Source organism: Cyprinus carpio, chromosome A5 (genome assembly GCF_018340385.1).
Source record: "Cyprinus carpio isolate SPL01 chromosome A5, ASM1834038v1, whole genome shotgun sequence".
Taxonomy (NCBI): Eukaryota; Metazoa; Chordata; class Actinopteri; order Cypriniformes; family Cyprinidae; genus Cyprinus; species Cyprinus carpio.
In genome coordinates this window covers 36299054-36320750 of record NC_056576.1, presented here as the reverse complement: position 1 = coordinate 36320750, position 21697 = coordinate 36299054, and the positions used below count along the sequence as shown (strand labels likewise).

Below are 21697 nucleotides of genomic sequence, written 5' to 3'. Positions count from 1 at the left end.
AAGCAATAAGTCGATATAATATTCACACATTTGCGGTACATAGGGGTCATATTGTATTAGCCCTACAGTTACAGCATGAAATATAACATTTAACTATTTTATTTTATTAATTTTTTCTCAAATGCAAGTTTTTCAATTTAACTTTTTGATCATTTAAATGGGAAAAATATACGGTCCATACAGCAAAAGTTTTTACTTACAAATAAATTAAAAGAAATATCTTTTAAATTACTCCACAACACTTTTTTTTAAGGCAAACATAGGGCAACATTGCACATCTCAAAGCATGCAAAACAGAACAACAGCCACAAACAAAAAAAACACCAAACGAATACAGATATATATATAACAGGATAAAAAAATAATTATACATACATATACATTTGAAAAGCTTTAGAATGTTTATTATTTTAAGCTTCTTATTTTGTGATCTCATATTAGAAAGGGTTTCAAAGTATATTTTAAGATCAGTGTTACAAAATGTAATATTTGATGAGTTACTTTTGACTTATGAATAAAAAACTTTGCTAAGATAATGAACAGATTAATAATGTAAATCTGTTTATCAGAAAAAGATGGGTTTTGTAAAATATCATGAGGTTCTAAATTAAGGGCTTTGTTTAACTTTTTTTGTTATGTCTATTTTAAAATCAGCCCAAAATGAAATAAAAGAAGGGCAATAGAAAAATAAATGTTCAATATCTTCAAAAGATATATTGCAAAATGTACATTTATCACAAACACTATGAATATATCTGCTGACAGCTGCATTTACAGGATAACATCTATGAATAATTTTGTAAAGTACTTCTTTTACTTTATTAGAAATTACAGTACATATTTATATGGTAACATCCAAATGCTGTGCCAAGATATACAGTGGGGTTTAAGCCATGTTGATTTATATGGAGGACTGCATCCAACATTAAAGGAGTTTCTCTTAAAACTGTTATTAAAACGTTTGTCAAAAAGGAGAGAACATTTATAAAATGTTGGAGATTTTGTAGGATTGTATCATTAATATTTACATCAGAGAATTTGGTTAAAATTATTATGCCACTGGGAATAGCCTTAATTACTTGGTTACTTCTTAAAATCATTTTTATTTGATTTTATTTTTATTTTTTTTGATGCAGATCCCAATGCATGTTTTGTAATAAACCTAATTCTGTGTAGATTCTATATTCACCAATGCACATTTTCGAATTGTAAACCTATTTTTGTAGTATTTTTACAAGAAAGTGTGCAGAACCTGTCCAATCTACATGGCCTACAAATTCTCTTCTGGATGTAATGTTTAATTTTTATCATTCTGTATAATGCCCTCCTCTTCCTCTTTCCTTTATTATTAGGCTATGTTTCTGTTTTAAGCTACGGTAGTCTATTGGTTGTTCAAGGTTTCCCTTTTCCTCTGTATTGCTGTTATTTGTAATTATTGTGTTCTAATTGTGTTGATCTGAGTGTTCAAATAAAGCGTGTGTCCAGGTGTAGTTGCTGCGTCCGCCGCCAGGTGCTGATAGAGATGCCTGCGTGTCTGCGGCCTGCAGCGTCTGTGTTTGCGGAAATGCTGGGCTTCAGTGCACTGCTGGACTGAGCCGAGAGTGCATCTGCTTTCACAGCCCCAAGTCCATTTAACCTGTCTACTTTCTTCTTTCCCAGTATGCCTGTCTTCTCTTCGAGAAATACCAGCTAAGAGGTGCGCACCTTCGCACAGCAAACTAGCTTGAGGGCGGTGAGTTGAGTCGCTGGTTTTGTGTTTTTGTGTATCATTCACGCTGTCAAACTGTAACAAGCTGTAACATTGCTAATTACAATAAAATACAGTGTAGCCTTCGCTCTAAACGTGCTTAAAGCTGTGCTTAAGAAATCAGAAATAGGCATTGTTTGGCTGTTCATTTGAAACGATTATAGATGTTTCATGACAAATTAATTCATATTTTAAACATGATCTCAAGACGTCGTTATGAAGCACTTGATTTGATGCTAACTTTAAGACATGATGAACTGATAACAAATTACGTTTTTCCTTTATCTCCTGAGAATCAGAAAAAAAGAAAGGTTTTGTGAATTGTGTTGTTTTTAGTCATTACATTGGTCGGAGCATAAGAAACAAGTGGAGAGAAAAAAATATATTGAATTTATATTTTATGTAGAGGACGCCAGGACTAAGTTATGAAAAAAAAAATAGCCATGAAAAGACATTTAGAAACAAAAACAATGTTTTTTTTTTTTTTTTTTTTTTTTCATTTAACAGGTTTCAGGCTGTTTTTAACCAAACTTTGTGTAAAGATGATTCACAACCATGTTATGAATGATATAACAGAATGATTTGATATGCTACTGTACTTTATGGAATATGTGCGTAAAATCTCCATATATTGGTTTTCCCATTTTATTCAGTGTATCTATTCATTGCATCTAATTTGCATATTAATATGTTCTTGGGGCAAACCATAATTAAAAAAGAAGAAGAAGAAGTGCAATACTGGGAGTAATAACTTAGAATATCTCATATTTCATAGGAGTGTTGATCTATAATTTTCCCAAAATGCCTGATTAATATGCCGTTTGTCCTGATGTCCTCTACAGAAAACATGTATGAAAATGGTCCCATTTCGTAGCAAAAAGTCATATTCCATCATATAGAATTTTTCGGAGATGTTTATATATGACAAACAATCTGAAAATTAGCCAGATTTTAAATGATAATTACCAAACATTATCATATTTCCCTGAGAGTGCTAAATCTGATCATTCTGTTAATATCAGTCATATTTAGAGACCAAAGAGAGGGAGTGTTTATGATCAAACCTCCTAAAACGCCTGAATGTGCTCAGAACAGGACATCCAGACTAAAACTGTGACATGAAGGGTCTCAGAGAAATCACTCAAATATAATGTCCTCTACAGAGGACAGAAGTCCCAGGAGACATTATAGCGTTTCTTTTCTTACACCACAGACCCAGGGTGGTCATCCTTTACAATGCTGTTTCTGTGAACTGTAGTAAAACAAAGCAAAGGAAAAGTGACTGATGAAAGATATGTAGAGTACAGGCCCTTCAGCAGCACATTCACAACCATTGGCTGAAAACAAAAACTTTATACATTGTTTGATGTGGCAAGGACAGGCCAAGGTCCTTTTACAAAGAAATGCACACAACAGACCTAAAGCAGTGAAGTGTGTCAACATGAAACACGAGAGGAGGGTGTGGAGGAGAAGCAGCAGCATTGTTCAGGGCCAGAAACCTGAGGAATGTGACTAACAGGTCACACTGGCCTGTGAGGTTGTGTGTGTGAGGGACATGTGTAATGATTAATGGTAAAATAACAGGTATTGTGATGACGAAGCATTCCTGGTGCGTCTCATGAAGTCAGTTGAGTGAAAAGCTGTAATACAGGCAAAGTGTGTTTGGAAGAAGCTAAAATCTGAAGATAGAAAAAATACTTTTTTTTTTCTCACTTTGGTATTTATACTTCCATTTGTGCTTTCGACAACTTTACTATGCTGTGACTTTTCTAAATATTATGCAGGGCTATTTATGACAAACATGTATTCCCTTAATTATTAATTACAACTATCACAAGTTACATTGAATGATGTTTACACCAGTATTTGAAGCAACTGCATGCCATATTTTTAGATAAAAATCAACAAGCTGGAAACTCTCTAATTGAAAAACTTGTATTGCTTTTCTATAGTATGACGCTTCAAATCTGAACTATACACTGGATTGGTTTCTTCTTTAAATAAAAAAGTAAAAATATGCGTGGTATTATAATATTATACTAAAACTAAAATTTAAACAATGGAAAAACCCTTAAATTAACCTGAAGATAAAAAAAAAAACATCTTAAGCACGCAGAATAACGATTAATTGCCGCTTTTTGAATAATCAGTAATTGTATTCACGATTATAAATTCGATTAATTGTGCTATGATTACATTTTGTCTGTTCCTGTGGTTTTTAACAATTATTTGTGACCCTGGAGCACAAAACCAGTCATAAGGGTCAATTTTCTGAAATTGAGAGTTCACTTGAAATCTGAATAAATAATCTCTCCATTGATGTATGGTTTGTTAGAATAAGGAAATATTTGTCTGAGATACAACTATTTGAAAATCTGGAATCTGAGGGTGCAAAAAATCTAAATATTGAGAAAATAATCTTTAAAGTTGTCCAAATGAAGTTCTTAGCAATGCATGTTACTAATTATAATACATTTTTTATATATTTACGGTAGGAACTACCATTCATGGAACATGATCTTAACTTAATATATTAATGATTTTTGGCATAAAAGAAAAATTGATAATTCTGACCCATACAGTATTTTTTTTGGCTATTGCTACAAATATACCCCAGCGACCTAAGACTGCTTTTGTGCTCCAGGGACACATCTAGCATTTTTGCTGTTCGCTTCAAAACACCAATAATCCATGTACTCTCTCAATTAATACAGGCTTCAGAAAAAGAGATCAGCCTAATTCAAATGTTCTTTTTTTGTGTTTCAGCTTTTTCTCACCAAAGACTTCTCCCACGTTACTTCAGCTGAAGAATTTTTCCTCTTCAGATGAAAAAATGAGCGAAAATACAAATGAAAGAGACTTTTGGAGGAACTCTTGTCAGCTTTAGGAGTGACTGTTTATCTTCGAGCAGATGCTCGGATCTCTGGATTTCACCTCACACTAAACTTCAGTCATGGGCCTCTTTCCATCCATATCCAAGATCATAAGGAAGGGGAAGTGTCTGTTTCTTCTACTGCTGTGTCTGTGTGTTGTAGCATGGATAGCAACATTCTCGAATGATGACACAGTGAAGCCCGTCCAGGAGGGTTCAAATCCTGTCGACGAGGGCTTTGCTCAGCTGGAGCTGGAATCAGAGATGATGCGGAGCATAGAGGAGCAGTCTGTCAGAGAGAGCTGTCCAGAGCATTCACCCCTGCTCCGTGAGTGTTGTCTTCTTATGGCTTAACCATCACCAAACATAATGCTTCAAGTACAGGGATTGGTCAAAATTTGTCTAAAGGAATCCGCGGAGAAATGAAGAGAACAAACGCTCAGTGTTTTACTCGCGTGAGCGGGAACTTCATTAAAAATACAGTTCAAGCACACATTCCTAATATTTGATTCTGAAGGGAGGTTCTGCAGCGACTGTGTTCTTCCACTTCCACAATATCCTTTAACGGCAGGTTTATTGCTTGGTTGCTTGATCCGGTTTAGCGCCACTTATGTTATTTCCCTAATATGTCATGCGTGAATCAGTGGGTGGGGCTACAGAATTAGGAGGCGGGGTTTAGGCTATCATAGGCAGATTCCAGGATCTGGCGTTCGCTAAATAAAAGCTTTTATTTCAGAAACAAGGACGTTTTCAGTTCTGAAACTTACAGGATATTCTTTCAGTATGATGACCTCTTACATAACAAAAGCTCAAGTAAGCCTCCTTTAAAAGAAATGTTATGGTTAAGTCATCCTCGTGCCATTTCAACCCTGTATTGTTTATTTCTTCTGTACACTCTCAGAAATAAAGGTACAAAAGCTGTCACTAAGGTGGTGCACTTTTATGCTTTTAAGGGACTAATATGTACCAATACGGACCCTTTAAGTACTTTTTGAGAAGGTACCACCCCAACTACAGCTTTTGGACTTTTATTTTTGAGTGGAAAATGCAAAAGGCAGAATGTTCTAGCCGCTGTTATCTTTCCAGGGAATTATTATTTTTGAACTTTATCAGAAGAATAGTACACAACTTGGTGTGTATGGCGACAAATACATACAATATAAAAATTGACGTCACACGGGGCAAAACATTTTTTATATCACCAGTTTTATATCATTTGAAAGTGATGTAGCAGCCGGGAAGATTTATGGATATTAATTTGCTTAATTTATAGCTTTTAGCTGTACAGACAGCATGCAAATGTGGATATAATTACGATATAGCATTTAGTTTTACAGCAGGCCGTAAGTAAGTGCACAAATAACATGTAGTCATTACCTAATTATGATTTTCATTTACAATAGTTACAATTTGGGTAAAAGTTTTTTTTCTTACATAGCAGTAACTTTTACACGTATGACCTTTGAGCTGATAATACTGGATAAAGCTCTGAACCATGGAGCTGCAGCGCAGAGAAAGATGTGGGAACCACCTCTGTGTGAATGTCAATGTTTACACATCACTGTTTTTCCTTCCACAGCTGCTTGCTAATTCAGGCTCGTTTCCAAAGATGGGGCCCTGTAATTAATGTGGGCCCCAGCTGGCGCTGTATTGAAGGACTGCACCTGGTCCGTAGGGCCTTTCACTTACTTGTGGGCCCGTGTCCATGTGTGTTTATTTGTTTCTGATTGTTCTTCTCCACAGGAGGCGCTATCAAGCTGTCATTTGATCCCTCGCTGACGTTAGGGCAGGTAGAGAGTGAAAACGGGGAGGTGGTGGAGGGTCAGTATTACCCCTCTGACTGTGCGGCCAGACAGAGCGTGGCCATCCTTATCCCTCACAGAAACCGAGAGAAGCACCTGCTCTACCTCCTCCACCACCTCCACCCGTTCTTACAGAGGCAGCAGCTTCACTACGCCATCTACGTCATTCACCAGGTGGGCAAAACTCCCGGACATCGGATCCTCGTTGCTAGAATTTGATGGCATTTTGAGAGCGTTCGGTGTTCATTTTTATGTCGGTAATGGTTTCTTGGACAACAAACATAATGTTCTTTTTTTTAATGAGCATATCCCACTTTCTCTGATGTTAAAAGGGACCTTTATTGGTTCTATAGCACTGACGCCCTCTTTATATGTGAAATGCATAACAGTGTTTACTTATGGCTTTGCTCCCGGACCATTATACGTAGTTTGCACTGCCCCATCCTTAAACAGCAGCCTGTTTGCAAAGCCTGCGATACATTGTTACTCGTTCACCAAACAGTCTATTCTGCAAAAACTGGTAACCTTGGTAACACTTTAGAATATGGACCAATTCTCACTATTAGTTAGTTGCCTATTAGCATGCAGATTATTAACATGTTGGCTATTTATAAAGCACTTATTCTGCATGATCATATTCTACATCCCTAATCCTACCTAATGCCTAAACTTAACAACTTCCTTACTATTAATAAGCAGAAAATTAGGAGTTTATTCTGGCAAAAGTCATAGTAAATGGTTTGTTAATAGCGAGAATTGGACCTTAAAATAAAGTGTGACTCTAACATTGAGTCCATTTGGAAAGACACTCTTTTTGTTCATATACAAAAAGATATACAAAACTATTGTTGTCTTCAACAATTGTGTGTTACTTCCTTCTCATTATTACAGTGACTGAACAAGCCAAGTTTCTTACTCCTGAAATATCATTTTTGACGTGGGCAGTTTTCTGTTTTTGCAGTTTAGTGTTTTTTTTTTTTCAATGACATCTTTAACAACCGTAGAGATAAGTGCCACCTGCTGATGTTGGTGATATGAATATTTTAAGTTGTACAACTTTCATTTTGAGGAAATGAACAGTCAGGTAAAGTCAAAATGATAGACGCTGAAACTCAAAGAGTTATTAAAGGTGTGCATGCTTTTCTTCTCATGTTATGAAAGTTCTGTCAATAAAAACTGTTGAGGCAATATACACCTAAAGAAGAAATTCATTCAAATTCTTATCTTTTAAGTGATGAAAGGAGATCTATAGCAAAGCACAATCCGCAAGCATTTATAAACGATGTGTGTATAATATACAGTACAGGTCAAAAGTTTGGAAACATTACTATTTCTAATGTTTTTGAAAGAAGTCTCTTCTGCTTATCAAGCCTGCATTTATTTGATCAAAAATACAGAAAAAACAGTAATATTGTGAAATATTATTACAACTTAAAATAATAGTTTTCTATTTGAATATACTTAAAAAAATATATATATTCCTGTGATGCAAAGCTGAATTTTCAGCATCATTACTCCAGCCTTCAGTGTCACATGTAACATCCATCAGTCTATCACATGATCATTTAGAAATCATTCTAATATTCTGATTTATTATGAGTGTTGGAAACAGTTCTGCTGTCTAATATATTTGATGAATAAAAGGTTAAAAAGAACTTCATTTATCCAAAATAAAAAAAAAATTCTAATAATATATATTCTAATAATATATTTTCTTTACTATCACTTTTTATCAATTTAACACATCCTTGCTGAATAAAAGTATTGATTTTATTTAAAAAAAAGAAAGAAAAGAAATTACTGACCCCAAATTACTGACCAGTAGTGTATATTGTTATTACAAAATATTTATATTTTAAAAACATAGCTTCTTTGTTTTTTTTTTGTTTTTTTTTTACTTTTTATTCATCAAAGTATCTTAAAAAAAGTATCACATGTTCTGAAAAAATATTAAGCAGCAGAACTGTTTCCAACTTTGATAATGAATCATCATATTAGAATGATTTCTAAAGGATCATGTGATAATGATCCTAAAAATTCAGCTTTGCATCACAGAAATAAATGATAATTTAAAGTATAATAAATTTAAAAACAATTAAATTAAAGTGTAATAATATATCACAATATTACATTTTTTTTCTGTATTTTTGATCAAATAAATGCAGGCTTGATGAGCAGAAGAAACTTCTTTCAAAAACATTAAAAATAGTAATGTTTCCAAACTTTTGACCTGTACTGTATGTGTCTCTGATTGTGTTGTAGGCTGGAGATGCTACATTCAACAGGGCAAAGTTATTGAATGTGGGTTACCTCGAGGCTCTGAAAGACCAGAGCTGGGACTGTTTCATCTTCCATGATGTGGATCTAGTTCCTGAGAATGATCATAACTTATACATGTGTGAGGATCAGCCTAAGCACTTAGTAGTGGGGAGGAATTCGACCGGGTACAAGTGAGTGATGCTGTCTTCTTCATTTAACAAACACGTTCCCATGCACAGCGTTCTTGACATTTAAACACACAAGATCTGGGTTAGACGGAGCACAATTCGCAGTACTGCTTCTCTCTAAAATACTAAAGCAGCAGAAGTGTCAGGAGTAACTCAAAGCAGTCACACTACTAGTTGAACTACATTTTTTTCACTAGCGGGATTCTTGGTTCAGATGTTTTGCATTTTAAATAGCAAACCCCTTTCCTGTGTGACAAAACACTGCATCTCCTTTTGTATCACCAGAGGTAATAATCAAACACACTCTCCTAAAATATCCTTTCTCTCGCATGAAGCATTGGGAAATCCCATTCATTCTAGCTAACATTTCAGTTCCACCAATACTTTTTTCTGATTTTTGCAGCCAAAAGGTCTGAATTTGCTGTGGCTTTTCTCAAAAAAAAAAAAAAAAAAAAAAAAACTGTAATAAAATGGTGGTGATAGTGGTAGCATTTTTTGTGTGTGTGTGTGTGTTGTTTTGTTCAGCGGTGCCTCGTCTTCTCTCCGGCACTACAAAAGAGCCGCTGCACGCTGCGATACAAGATTTTCACTCTGGTTTCGGGACAGTTGACAGAACTGTCACTTGCCTAATCGGATCACTGGTGCATCGTCACAAAACTGTAATTTGCACATCTTTTTAAGTCTTTCTTTTAACCATTCTGTAGTTGAGCACTCCATAACGGTTTTCTGTGCACTCACAGTCACATCCAAACACGCGCACATAAAGCCGCCTCAAAAAACTCATGAGTATTAGTTTTGCAGCTTATTGCGCTTAAGCGGCCAAATACACAAAAAAATAGTCAAAATGCCCATCCTGGCGAGTATCCTCATAAACACAGTCAGTTTTGTCTGAATGTGAGCAGTTGTTGAGAAAGAAAACCATTGTGTATCAGTATATTGGATCCATGCAGTCGGTCTTAAAGGGACAGCGGCCTAATAAAGCTGTGCTGTCTGTCATTAATGTTATTCGAAAAAAATAAAAAAAATCCATCACTGCTCTTGACTAAATAACTTTGTAACTGTAATTTGAATGGTAAATCTGTTTTAAATTTACAGTTTATTCAATTTCTGTATATTTCTGTAACCGAATACTGTTGTTAGAACTATATGGTTTTTTAAATTAAATTCAGGTCCTGAGTTTAGTTGATAATATTGGTTAAATAAATGACACTATTTTTTTAATGTGATCTGTTCTCTGCGTGGAGTAACGTCTGGCACAGTCGCAGCTTGTACTTTATTAAAACAAAGAGAAAGCAAATCTACTGTTGAAATCAGGCATGATTAGGATTAGTAAATGTTCACCTTAATAAACATTATATACAGTATTATGTAAAGTAGTTTAAAAGTTTAATTACACCTCTGAAAACTTTCATTTTGCCCAACAAGTAACAATAAACAAGGCTTTGAATCTTTTGTGCAGCCTTTCTCAGCTCTTGCAAGCGGCCAGGTTGAAAAGACAATAGACAAGTGTAGGTCATAAAATGAATGATTTTTCAGATCAATTATGAATTATTATTTTCTCCTTTGATGGATTTTATGGCTTTTGATAAGCTAATATTGCGTGAACTCCTCTAAGGTTAACCTGCAGGAAATAAGACACAAGTTTGCTTTACTTTTGCATTAAATTCTGCAGTTGCAAAATCACAAAATCCTGGAGGGTCTGACATTCGTTTTAAGACTGTTCTTTATGTCTTGTGCTTTAGTCTGCAAGTAGGAGCTGCATGCATTTCCAGACTATGTTACTAAATGTAACAAAACGCAAACTTCAGGTCTATTTCTAATCCGCCTTTTATCACCAAGATTCTGGAAAAAATTTTGTTATCACAGTTACAAAGTTTTTTAGCTGATAACTCAATGTTTGAAATATTTCAGTCAGGTTTTGACAGCGCTTCTGACGGTTCTTAATGATATTTTAATATCGTGTGATTCGGGTGATTTTGTGGTTCTTGTGCTCTTAGACTTGACGGCCAATTTCGATAGAGTCGGTCATGCTGTTCTCATTGCTCGTTTAGAACATTGCGTTGGTTTAAGAGCTAAGTGTAGCTTTAGATTGGTTCATATCGTATTTTACAAAAAGGAGCTTTTCAGTCAAGATGGGTGAACATTACTCGAGTAATGCATTTTTGCCCTGTGGGGTTCCCCAGGGTTCTATTTTGGCTCCGTTGCTCTTTTCACTTTACATGCTCCCTCTTGGCTCGATTTTTTTTTAGAAAACATGGTATGTCATTTCTCAGTTATGCGGTCGACACCCAGGTTTATTTGCCTGTCAAACAAAATTCCCTGGGTCTCGACTCTCTCATGACATGTTTGGCAGATGTGATGGATTGGCTTTCACTAAACTTTTTAATATTCAGTGAAAAGAAAACTGAAATTATTGTTTTTACTAACTGCTTGTCCATTTTAGAGTGGATTATAACATTTTACAAAATAAAATATTTACTTTTCTCTGTGAGTTATTGACTGAGCATCAACCCACTTGATCCCTTCAGTCTTCCAACCAGGGTCTATTGTTTACTCCTAAATCGCAGCTTAAATGTAGGGTAGATTGTGCTTTCTGTGTTGCTGCTTTGAAATGCCTTGCCACTATCCAACAGACAAGCTTCGTACTTAGTATTTTAAAGTCCAGGCCAAAGATTTTTTTTTATTCTTTGAGGTGTATGGCTGATGTGATATTTTTATGATTTTAAAAGTTTTTTGTTTTGATGACTTGCTGGAAAGCACATTGGTCAATGCAAGTTGTACTTAATTGTGCTATATAAATAAATTGTCATTGTCATTCTCAAAAATGTTCTAATCTTTTGCCAGTTTAGTCTGGTATTTTACATCCAAAGTAATTTGATACAGATTTATGCCATTACAAGCAGCTTCAATTCAGTTAATTATTAAATTAAAGCAGTAACAAATAAAATTAATCTGTTTTTGTGAATAAACACACTGTTTTTTTAGTTTTATGGCATCAAGCATTTTGAAAATGCTCTTTTCCCACATCTAACAGTTTTTGTCAGGTATGTTTTGCAAAATGCAGTAGTTAAACTTCATTAAGCAGCTTGTACCTTCTACAGCTTTACAGTAGCTTCTACGTTCTCCACTGGTATTCAGCTACACTCAATATGATGACGTACCCCAAATAATTTCTTAATTGCATCATTTGTAAGATATACTACAGTTCTTTTAATATATGTGAAAGACATTCATCACCTTGTGCCCGTGACTTTCCAGACTCAGATACAAAGGTTATTTTGGGGGAGTTTCGGCCATGACGAAGGAGCAGTTCCACAAGGTCAATGGCTTCCCAAACTCCTACTGGGGCTGGGGTGGAGAGGACGATGACCTGAGAATAAGGTGAGAGAAACTCGGGACGATGTGACTTAGGATGTGCACAGGCACTCATAGGTGACTTCACAAAATGGCTAAGCAATTCATTTTTTTTTTTTTTTTTTAATCTTTAAAACGTCGAAGGGAAATGTCCGTTTCTGCTGTGGTACTATCCATGTCTGAACATTGCTATTTTCTTCTCATTGTTAAGGATTGTGACAGAACTGTCTTTTTTAGGGTGACGCTGCAGAAAATGTCAATAATCCGTCCATCTCTAGAAGTGGCGCGCTACACCATGGTCTTTCACAAGAGGGACAGCGGCAATCAAATCAATAAAGACAGGTCAGTTAAAGTGCGAGTGAGAAATGAATGTAAAATGTTGCAGTATTGGAGTGCAATTCTTGTCTTCCAAGAGATCATAACTGAAGTGAGGAACAATTTTTGACAGCATGCATTGTTAAATTACATCTAATGAGCTTACATACTGTAGTAATATAATCATGCTAATATATATATTTGTGTGTGTGTAAAAGGGTGGGTGGGGTTAGATGAAACATGAACTATTAAAACAAAACAAAAAATATGTGTGGAAACAAATAGGCTTACTAAAAATGAACTGTAATGTGAGGTAGGGCTGGGCGATATATGATCATGATATGGTAACGATAATTATTGTTTTTTTTTTATAACCTTTCTTAAACAAAGAGCAGTAGAAAAAAGGTTTAAATTTAACCACTGTATTTTTATTTACCCAATTTATTAAGACAAACAACAGCTTATTTTGGTTTTAACAGTCAAACATAAAATAAAATTGAAACAAATATCCCCTTTCTTATATTTTGTATGCAGATTAAATAAGTGTTCAATGTCTCCTGTGGCCACAGGAGGGTGCAATGAGCAAAATAATGCAACACATTAAACTGTTTATTCAATGCAATGAAGTAATGGCAGTCTATAAAAAAAGTGCATACAGTCTGAACTAATATTTATAAATCAAATATGATTTTGTAAATTGCACAAACAATATCAATATCAAAACAGTATCATGCTTTTATGCATAGCTCAATACAAATAGCCAAAGCGCCGATCACACGATTGCATTTAAAAACATGAGACGGAGTGGACATTTTTTCTAAAAGTTGAATCTCTTTTAACTCTACATGGCTTTCTATTTATCTCTTGTGCGAGACGTGAGTGCAAGAGTTGTGCATCTCAAGAATGTGCCAAATATTCTTTCGGTGTGGCTTTAATATCTTCTCCGCTTTGAGCTTCAGTATTTCTCTAATATTTTGAATCCAAAATGCAGCAGCAGCGCATCTTGTGGGTTCAACTGGATACAGAGTAACAAAAACATTCAAATGCAACAACGACACTAAAAACATCTCGTGCGCCGCTGATAAGGCTCCCGGACGCACACCTAAAATTCAAATACATGTTTTTGCATTCGAAGACACTCATTTCAGCATGTGTTTGTTTGTTCTGTTGGCTGACTGTCTGCTTGTCACTCATAACTTTAAATGAAAAAAGCGTTAAACTATCATGCAATATATCAAACAACTATATACAATTAAACCTCTTTTTATAGAAAACTGTCACAAATACATTCTTGTGAGTGAAAAAAAAGTCTAAAACCTTTTAAATTAGCACTGAACTATTGAATGCATGTTTTAATGTGTCATGTGTTGGTCATGATTGTACAATAGTCATATATGAACTATAAAACATACTCTAATTTTCAGAACTCAGAATGCCCTCCTTAGTACTCAAGATCCACAGTGACAGATCAGACTATACACCATCATTCATTATCGTCTGAATGTCAGGAAATAGTGGCTGAAGTTTATGTGCCTAATCGCATCAGTAGAGCATTATTTGTTCAGCGTGTGGATTATTTTCTAAAGCAGTCATTGCGCATGATTGGACCCGGCAGCAATGTCACAACACGTAAGCACGTCCTATATTTCACCAGATTGAGTTAAAAGCATCAGAAGCTCCCACAAATGCACGCTGCAATTCACCACTGCATGCATCAAAACGAACATATTATACATGGATTTATAAGCTCACCATGCATTATTACACAAATACTTATCCAGGAGTTACTACATTTTGCAGACAGAATTGCATCTCTGAAAAATTTAGTAACTTACCCAAAACATTTAATTCATGCTTTAAAACCTTCAGTAGTTATTGTGAAAATCAACTCATCAGTTTTTATCAACAAGCCATGTGCATTTAGACAATTGTAGTCAATTTTACGTACTCTTTTGCATGCATGTGCCAAAACACATGCAATCTGCTTAAATCAATATGAAACTGATTGTTCAGACAGCTGAACTTGAGCCGAAGTGATTGAGAAAAACTGTAATAAATGCACAGCTGTTTGTGATCAACACTCACGTGATCTATGAGCAGATCTCTCACGTACTGTACGTGATCTAGCATTCTGAAGTGTCTGTCACAGGAAATGAACACATGCATGATTAAGAGAAGTGTGTTCTTATAGAATGAGTACATGCAGCCTTATGAATAATGAGGAGTCATCGGTGTGAGAAAACACTGCATTCTGTGACAGTGACACAATGAAGATTTTAAATCAGGAAGCTCAAATTTAATCAGTTTAAAATGGACAGATACTAACATATTCTATAAATGTGCAACAAAAACACCTGTCAGAAAATGTAGTTAAGTGTTTCAGAGGTTAATTTTCTTCTAATTTGTCATCATCCAGACTTTTTAAAACAGTTCCTCGTGTGCAGTGTGCTTATTTCTAGGGATGTAACGATTTACTCAACTCACGATTCGATTCGATTCACAATTTTTTTTTTTATAAAATGAGATTTAAGACAAATTATAACTAAAATGTGTCATTTTATTATTGCTTGGACAAAATGCTGCAATCTTCTTTGTGAAATTGAAATATAACACTATAATAATATACTAATATAGCACTTGCATATTATTTCTCTTTTGTTGGATTTGATTGCTGCTATTGTCCTCATTTGTAAGTCACTTTGGATAAAAGCGTCTGCTAAATGACAAAATTTAAATATAATGTAAATAACAAAACTAAATTGAAATTTTAAAACAATCCCCAAATCAAATAAATGAGTAACACAAATAAATAAATGTCTTCTTATAAACAAAATAAGGCTTTGTCTGTGTTCTTTTCATTTAAAATTAGAGGCAACCACTGCATTTTAATCATGATCCAAACAAAGATGCTGCATACATTCAACATCAGCAGTTTTTAATCTAAATTAGATTGTATAATTTCGACATTTGAAGCAAAAACTGAATGATTTGACTTGTTTTGTGAAACTATACATAAAAAATATCAGCATGAAACAGAAACAGCAGACGAGCTGAACGAGACGCAGATTCACTCTCAGTCAGCAGGTGGAGCTTAAAGCGTTTCCTCGGTTACCGCTGTAAACAAAGCAGCACTGCACTTATGAACTTTAATATGCTTTATACAGAGACAAGATGAAAAGAAAAAAAAATACCATCTGTTTCATTTCTAAAGACAGTAAGTTCCTCTCAGACACACATTCATATAAACTCTTACCCCTAAATGAATCGTGATTTGTTTAGCATCTCAATCGATTTGAATCGTCACATATTCTAATCGATTTTCAAACGGCCCGCGGTTAATCGTTACATCCCTACTTATTTTCAAAGTATAAATGCAAAGATGTTACTCAGTCATAACAGTGGGCATCATTTTTTCATGATTATAAGTGGAAATATTGTAGAATAAACAAAAATGCAGTGCATGACTCCTTAAAAACTCAAGAATATGATAATGTCCTAAAATGTAAATGGTGTTTTCGGTGTGGTATTTAAAGCTTTGTTTTCACAGGATGCATCTGTTACGCCGCACTCATCAGGCGTGGAAGACTGATGGCTTGAACTCTTGTTCCTACAAGATTCTGTCCGTCCACAGAGCACCACTCTTCATCAACATCACCACAGACATTGGCCGGCCGGAGAGTGTTCATTGAGTTTTTGGATACTAAAATTCAAGAGACAGTTTGCATCGAAACACAGCATTCACCAGTGCCTGTCAGATCTAGTGCTAAGAGTTGCACTGTGGATCTGTCCACCTTTACTCTTTATGGCCCTGCGAGATAAAATGGCCAGAATTCTGAACAAACGCTACTTTTTAAGTATTACAGTAATCACGTAGAATTGAATCAGTCTGGTCAGGTAAACCTTTCAGGGTTGTATTTCCATTCATTACCTCTAGTTAAAGGTTTGTATAATGTATTCTGTGTGACTTGTGCTCATTTAGGTCATTATAAAATATGGCACAGCATCTGGGAGTAATGGAAATCAAAGACTGATCAATAGGTATATATTATGTACGTAGACTTAAATATTGATATTGACATGAATGTATGTGGGCAGAGGAGGTGTACCTAAGTCTGCATGTTCTTCAGTGATGATGATTTCAGCTGAACATGCTTATAATGTCTGTCTGGTGGAAAATTATAGATATTGTAGTGGTTTTTTGGGTCCAATGATATGGTTTAATCAGTTCAGTTTCGTTTCAGTGAAATGTAGCTGTAGATGGGTTAATTATTTTACATTTAGGTCATTGTTCAGACAGAATGGCTGCTCAACTCATACAACTGGGTGGTGTTACCTTACTGAATTTATGATCAAAGGAAAAGAGACTTTTGTTTACTTAGGATAATATCATCTTACAGGCGAAATCTTCTCCTATGCTGTCACAATGATAAAATGATCCATAAAACCTTTTTTAGTGCAATTCTTTGTACAAACACTCTTAGTGCAGTAGAACTATAAGCATCTTTCCTCAAACTTTACATTCTGTGGCACACATTTAAAATGATTGGGGTGTTGTTACTGAACATTTTATGACTTTTATACTGTGCAGAAATCATGGGCCAAAGGTTTGTGAATATTAATGAGAACATTCCACAAATAGGGTACAAAATTAGTATCCCATTACTTTTTGTAAAGGAATCAAATGGACAGAATAGGAACTATTCAATTAAAAACTGTTATCTAGCATAAAATGACCACATGAGAAGTATTCACTTTTGAAAACACTGAATGAAGGAAAAAAAAAAGATGGAAAGAAAGAAAGCAGTATAATATATGCCTTTTGACATCTTGAGGTTTCTTTGAAGGTGAAGCACTGCATTCTGATGAATCTTTATTGAAAAAGGAAACGTTTTGCAAGAGATTAAAGTCTGGTTCTGTACCCTGTTCATGGGACTGATGCAGTGTTGAACCTGTGTGTGTCGGCTGTTGATAAAAAGCCAGTTTACTGATGCTAATACTGCAATAAAGAATTACGTTAAACATACGCAGTAGCTTTTTTTCTTTTTGTTAAATGTGTTGTGTACAGGTTGTCAAGTTTATGGTGGTAATATATAATCTAAGCATAGTAAGCATATAATAATAATAACTATTACTCTTAAAGTATTTGTTAAAAAAAGACATTGTAGCAAATCAGCTCAAAAGGGACATGTTTATAAATAATTACAATTAATTATGATTAATTACAATTATTTATATCAGTTGCCAGTAGCAACTGTAGCAGAATTAAATTGCCATCAACTAATCTGTTCGTCCAGTGAACATTCAGTGTAAGTTCGACTCTAGGAAAGGATATTTTCGTGGCCACAGAAAATACTTTCATACAGTATTAATGCATTAGAGCATGTAACAAAGATCAAAATCGTAAAGGGACATTAATTTGCAAGGCAGAATCAGAAACTCATGTAATTTGTGCACAAGATTTTCATTAACTAAACTCTAACACTAACAAGTCTAACAAACAAACATATACAGGTGCATCTCAATAAATTAGAATGTCGTGGAAAAGTTCATTTATTTCAGTAATTCAACTCAAATTATGAAACTCATGTATTAAATAAATTCAATCCACACAGACTGAAGTAGTTTAAGTCTTTGGTTCTTTTAATTGTGATAATTCTGGCTTACATTTAACAAAAACCCATCTCAACAAATTAGAATACTTCATAAGACCAATAAAAAAAAAAAAAAAATTTTAGTGAATTGTTGGCCTTCTGGAAAGTGTTAATTTACTGTACATGTACTCAATACTTGGTAGGGGCTCCTTTTGCTTTAATTACTGACTCAATTCGGCGTGGCATGGAGGTAATCAGTTGGTGGCACTGCTGAGGTTCACAATAAACCACAGATTCCCCAGCAGGTTATCTGCATTGTTTGGTCTCTTGCATGAAGCATGGAAGCATGAAGTGCTCCAAGATTTCTTGGTAAACAGGTGCAGTGACTTTGGTTTCCAAAAAACACAATGGACCAACACCAGCAGATGACATTGCACCCCAAATCATCACAGACTGTGGAAACTTAACACTGGACTTCAAGCATCTTGGGCTATGAGCTTCTCCACCCTTCCTCCAGACTCTAGGACCTTGGTTTCCAAATAAAATACAAAACTTGCTCTCATCTGAAAAGAGGACTTTGGACCACTGCGCAACAGTCCAGTTCTTCTCCTTAGCTGACGTTGTCTGTGGTTCTTTTTTGCCAAGGACCCTCACGCAGGGACGGCGAGCAGCCAGTGGCCCATTGGTTTGAAACATTAAAACATTAAAAAACGTACTGTTCAAAAACTTTTGATTGGTATAGTGTATACAACGTTTAAATTGGGCCGGGGCCGTCCTGGGTTTGAGGCCTGGCACACTGACTCTGGGGCTCGACATTATCGCTTCATTAACGTCAAACAAGTAAGCATTCTGAGGTAAAAAATATCAAAATGAAAAGTTTTTATATTTAAAATACAGTTAGTTAGGCAACGTCACACAACGTTTTCACCATTTACGACTGTTTAATAGTTCAATAAACAGTTCAATAAGCAAGTACAATAATATTAAGTCCCTTATATTTTAGGTGGAACCACAGCATCTCACAGATGACAGCCGATTCATTGCTGAATGATTCCGTGCTCTGAATGAATCAGTTGATTAAAAGCTTCAATAGCCCATGCATAAACATCTGATGAATCTGCCGTTTGAATGAATCGCTTGAATGAACAACTCTGTGACTCACTCATTACACGCTCACTACTGGCACCTTACTAGCATTTTAATTTAGTTTAAAAGTATAATATTCACCATTATTTCTTGTTTGTATATTCCAAAAAATATTTAAAACAACCTCATAACATCATTCAATGCAATTGTATTTTTTCAGTGTAAATGATTTCATTTGATAACGTAGAGATAACAATAATCCCATTATTATAATAGAATTTATAGATTAAATGTAAGAATTTGAAATGGAAGAGGAAGTATTAATGAGGTAAGGGGGAAAATGCCCTCTATAAAGGTAAAAAATGCCCTTGGATTAAACATTAAAAAAAAACATGCATATTTATATGTAACAGCTGATAGAAAACTGAATTTTGCTTCAGAATAAATCATATTTTATGTTTTTTGTTGTTGTTGTTATTTTATATATATATATATATATATATATATATATATATATATATATATATAGTGGTGTCAAACAATTAATCACATCTAAAATATACGATTTTATGTAATATATGTGTGTGTACTGTGTATATTTATTATGTACTGTATATATAAATACACACAAATGCATGTATATATTTAAGAAAAATATTAAATATATTTATATATAATATAAATATATACATGTAAATATTTGCTAAATATATACTGTATGTGTGTGTTTATATATACAAAACAGTACACACACATATATTACATAAGCAAAAACTTTTAATTTTGATGCGATTAATCATTTGACACCACTAAAATATATATATAAGCCCCAAACCCCAACCCCCCTCTTCCCCAGGGCTGCTTTTTTTGTCCAGTCCAGCCCTGTCTGTGTTTATTTGTTAATCTAATAAATAAACAATTTGTTAAATCTAATGAAAAATGTTGTGTCTGATTGGTCCAAATGCTACAACATGCAATGGTTTAAGATTTTTTTTAGATATTAGAAAATGTAGTGAAAAAAACCCATCCATTCTCCAAACTGCTTGTGCTGTATAGGTTCCAAGGATGCTGGAGCTCACCCCAACATCTCCAGGAAAAACACATTAGAGTTATTTGCAGACTAGAGGTCTGCAAGCCCGTCGGGTCCTGACATGCTGAGTCCATTCGGGCCGGGCTTCAGACAATTTTCATTCTCTTTCTTAAACAAACTTTTCTCCTTTTGTTGTCCCCATATACGCGCAGACCACATATAGACTACCATATAAAATAATACCACAAATATAATACTGCAATAAAAAATATCATAAATGTTTATACGCATAAGCACACATTAGCATACAGGTGACAGCTGACAGGGAGAAGTTGGAGCATGGGGAGTTATTAAAAGTTCCCAATGCTTCGGTAAAAACGCCATCCCCTCATTAGACACGCCTTTAAGAAATGCATCTATATGGATTATGATAATAAAAGAGTTTTATTATGTTTTATTTCCTTAAGTACTAATTTAAAGCTTTCTATAGATATATTTATCATGTCTGTGAGGCATGTATTCACTGAGTTTCGGTTAATTTTTGTGAAGCGCTCCTGTTCAAGACCAGACGGCAGAAAGCGCATCATGTTTGTTTTATTTATTTTATAAAGGCACAACGTTTTGTTGATATTGTGAGTGAACAAAAATAAAATTAGACCCTTTACAGTTACTTTGCCATTACATACAAAACTGAAGTATTTTTAATAGCTGAAACAGTAGTATAGCTTAGCTATTTTGGAAGAAGTGGGGGGATTCTAATTCTGATAAGCTGTTGGACACGGGCCGGGCGAGGGCCTAAACAATACTCCCCCCCATAACTCCACTTCATAGAAAATAAATATCAAACTAAATGTGGAATATATATATATATATATATATAACAAATATTTATTAACTAATAGAATTAAAGAGTATATATATATATATATATATATATATATATATATATATATATAACAAATATTTATTAACTAATAGAATTAAAGAGGTAAGAGGTCATGCTTCACATGATCCTTCAGAAATCATTCCAATATGCTTATTAATCAATAATTCATCAATTTAATATGTTCCTTGCTGAATTAAAGTATGTATTACTTTCATTTCTTCTTTCTTCCAAATGTATTCTAAAGCTTTCTGTTTCAGATAAATGGTGTTCCTTTATGTGCTTTCAAACCCCCTATGTAGGGGATAGGGAGTGATTTGAGACACAGCACAAGGGTGCAACCGAGGCATCCTCAGTATGATAAACACATTGCTTTTGATTATTGAAATTGAACTTTGGCAAAAGAGCATGCTGTAACAGTGACTGTCTGCTCCCAGAAAGCTCTACAGTCTCTCCAAACCCTTATTTAAGGATTTGTTATTAAATTCCCATGGAGAAAATGAATGGGAAAACACTTATGGAACCAAAAGTGGACAGTTTTGTGCTCTATTACATCATGGACTGAGATTG

The 21697-nt window shown here is 34.6% G+C and overlaps 1 protein-coding gene across 2 annotated transcripts; it reads left to right on the top strand.

Annotated features, from left to right (window-relative positions):
- The first annotated feature begins 1505 nt into the window (after positions 1-1505).
- Positions 1506-17556, top strand: LOC109059855 (beta-1,4-galactosyltransferase 4-like). Of its 2 annotated transcripts, none has more exons than XM_042757103.1 (7): positions 1506-1696; positions 4514-4947; positions 6363-6595; positions 8684-8871; positions 12127-12249; positions 12460-12564; positions 16085-17556. In XM_042757103.1, the coding sequence occupies exons 2-7, from the start codon at positions 4701-4703 to the stop codon at positions 16224-16226; spliced, it is 1038 nt and encodes a 345-aa protein (XP_042613037.1). In that variant the 5' UTR covers positions 1506-1696; positions 4514-4700; the 3' UTR covers positions 16227-17556. The 2 variants fall into 2 exon arrangements, with proteins under 2 accessions (XP_042613037.1, XP_042613036.1); XM_042757102.1 differs by having other exon boundaries at positions 1507-1732.
- Positions 17557-21697: the final 4141 nt, after the last annotated feature.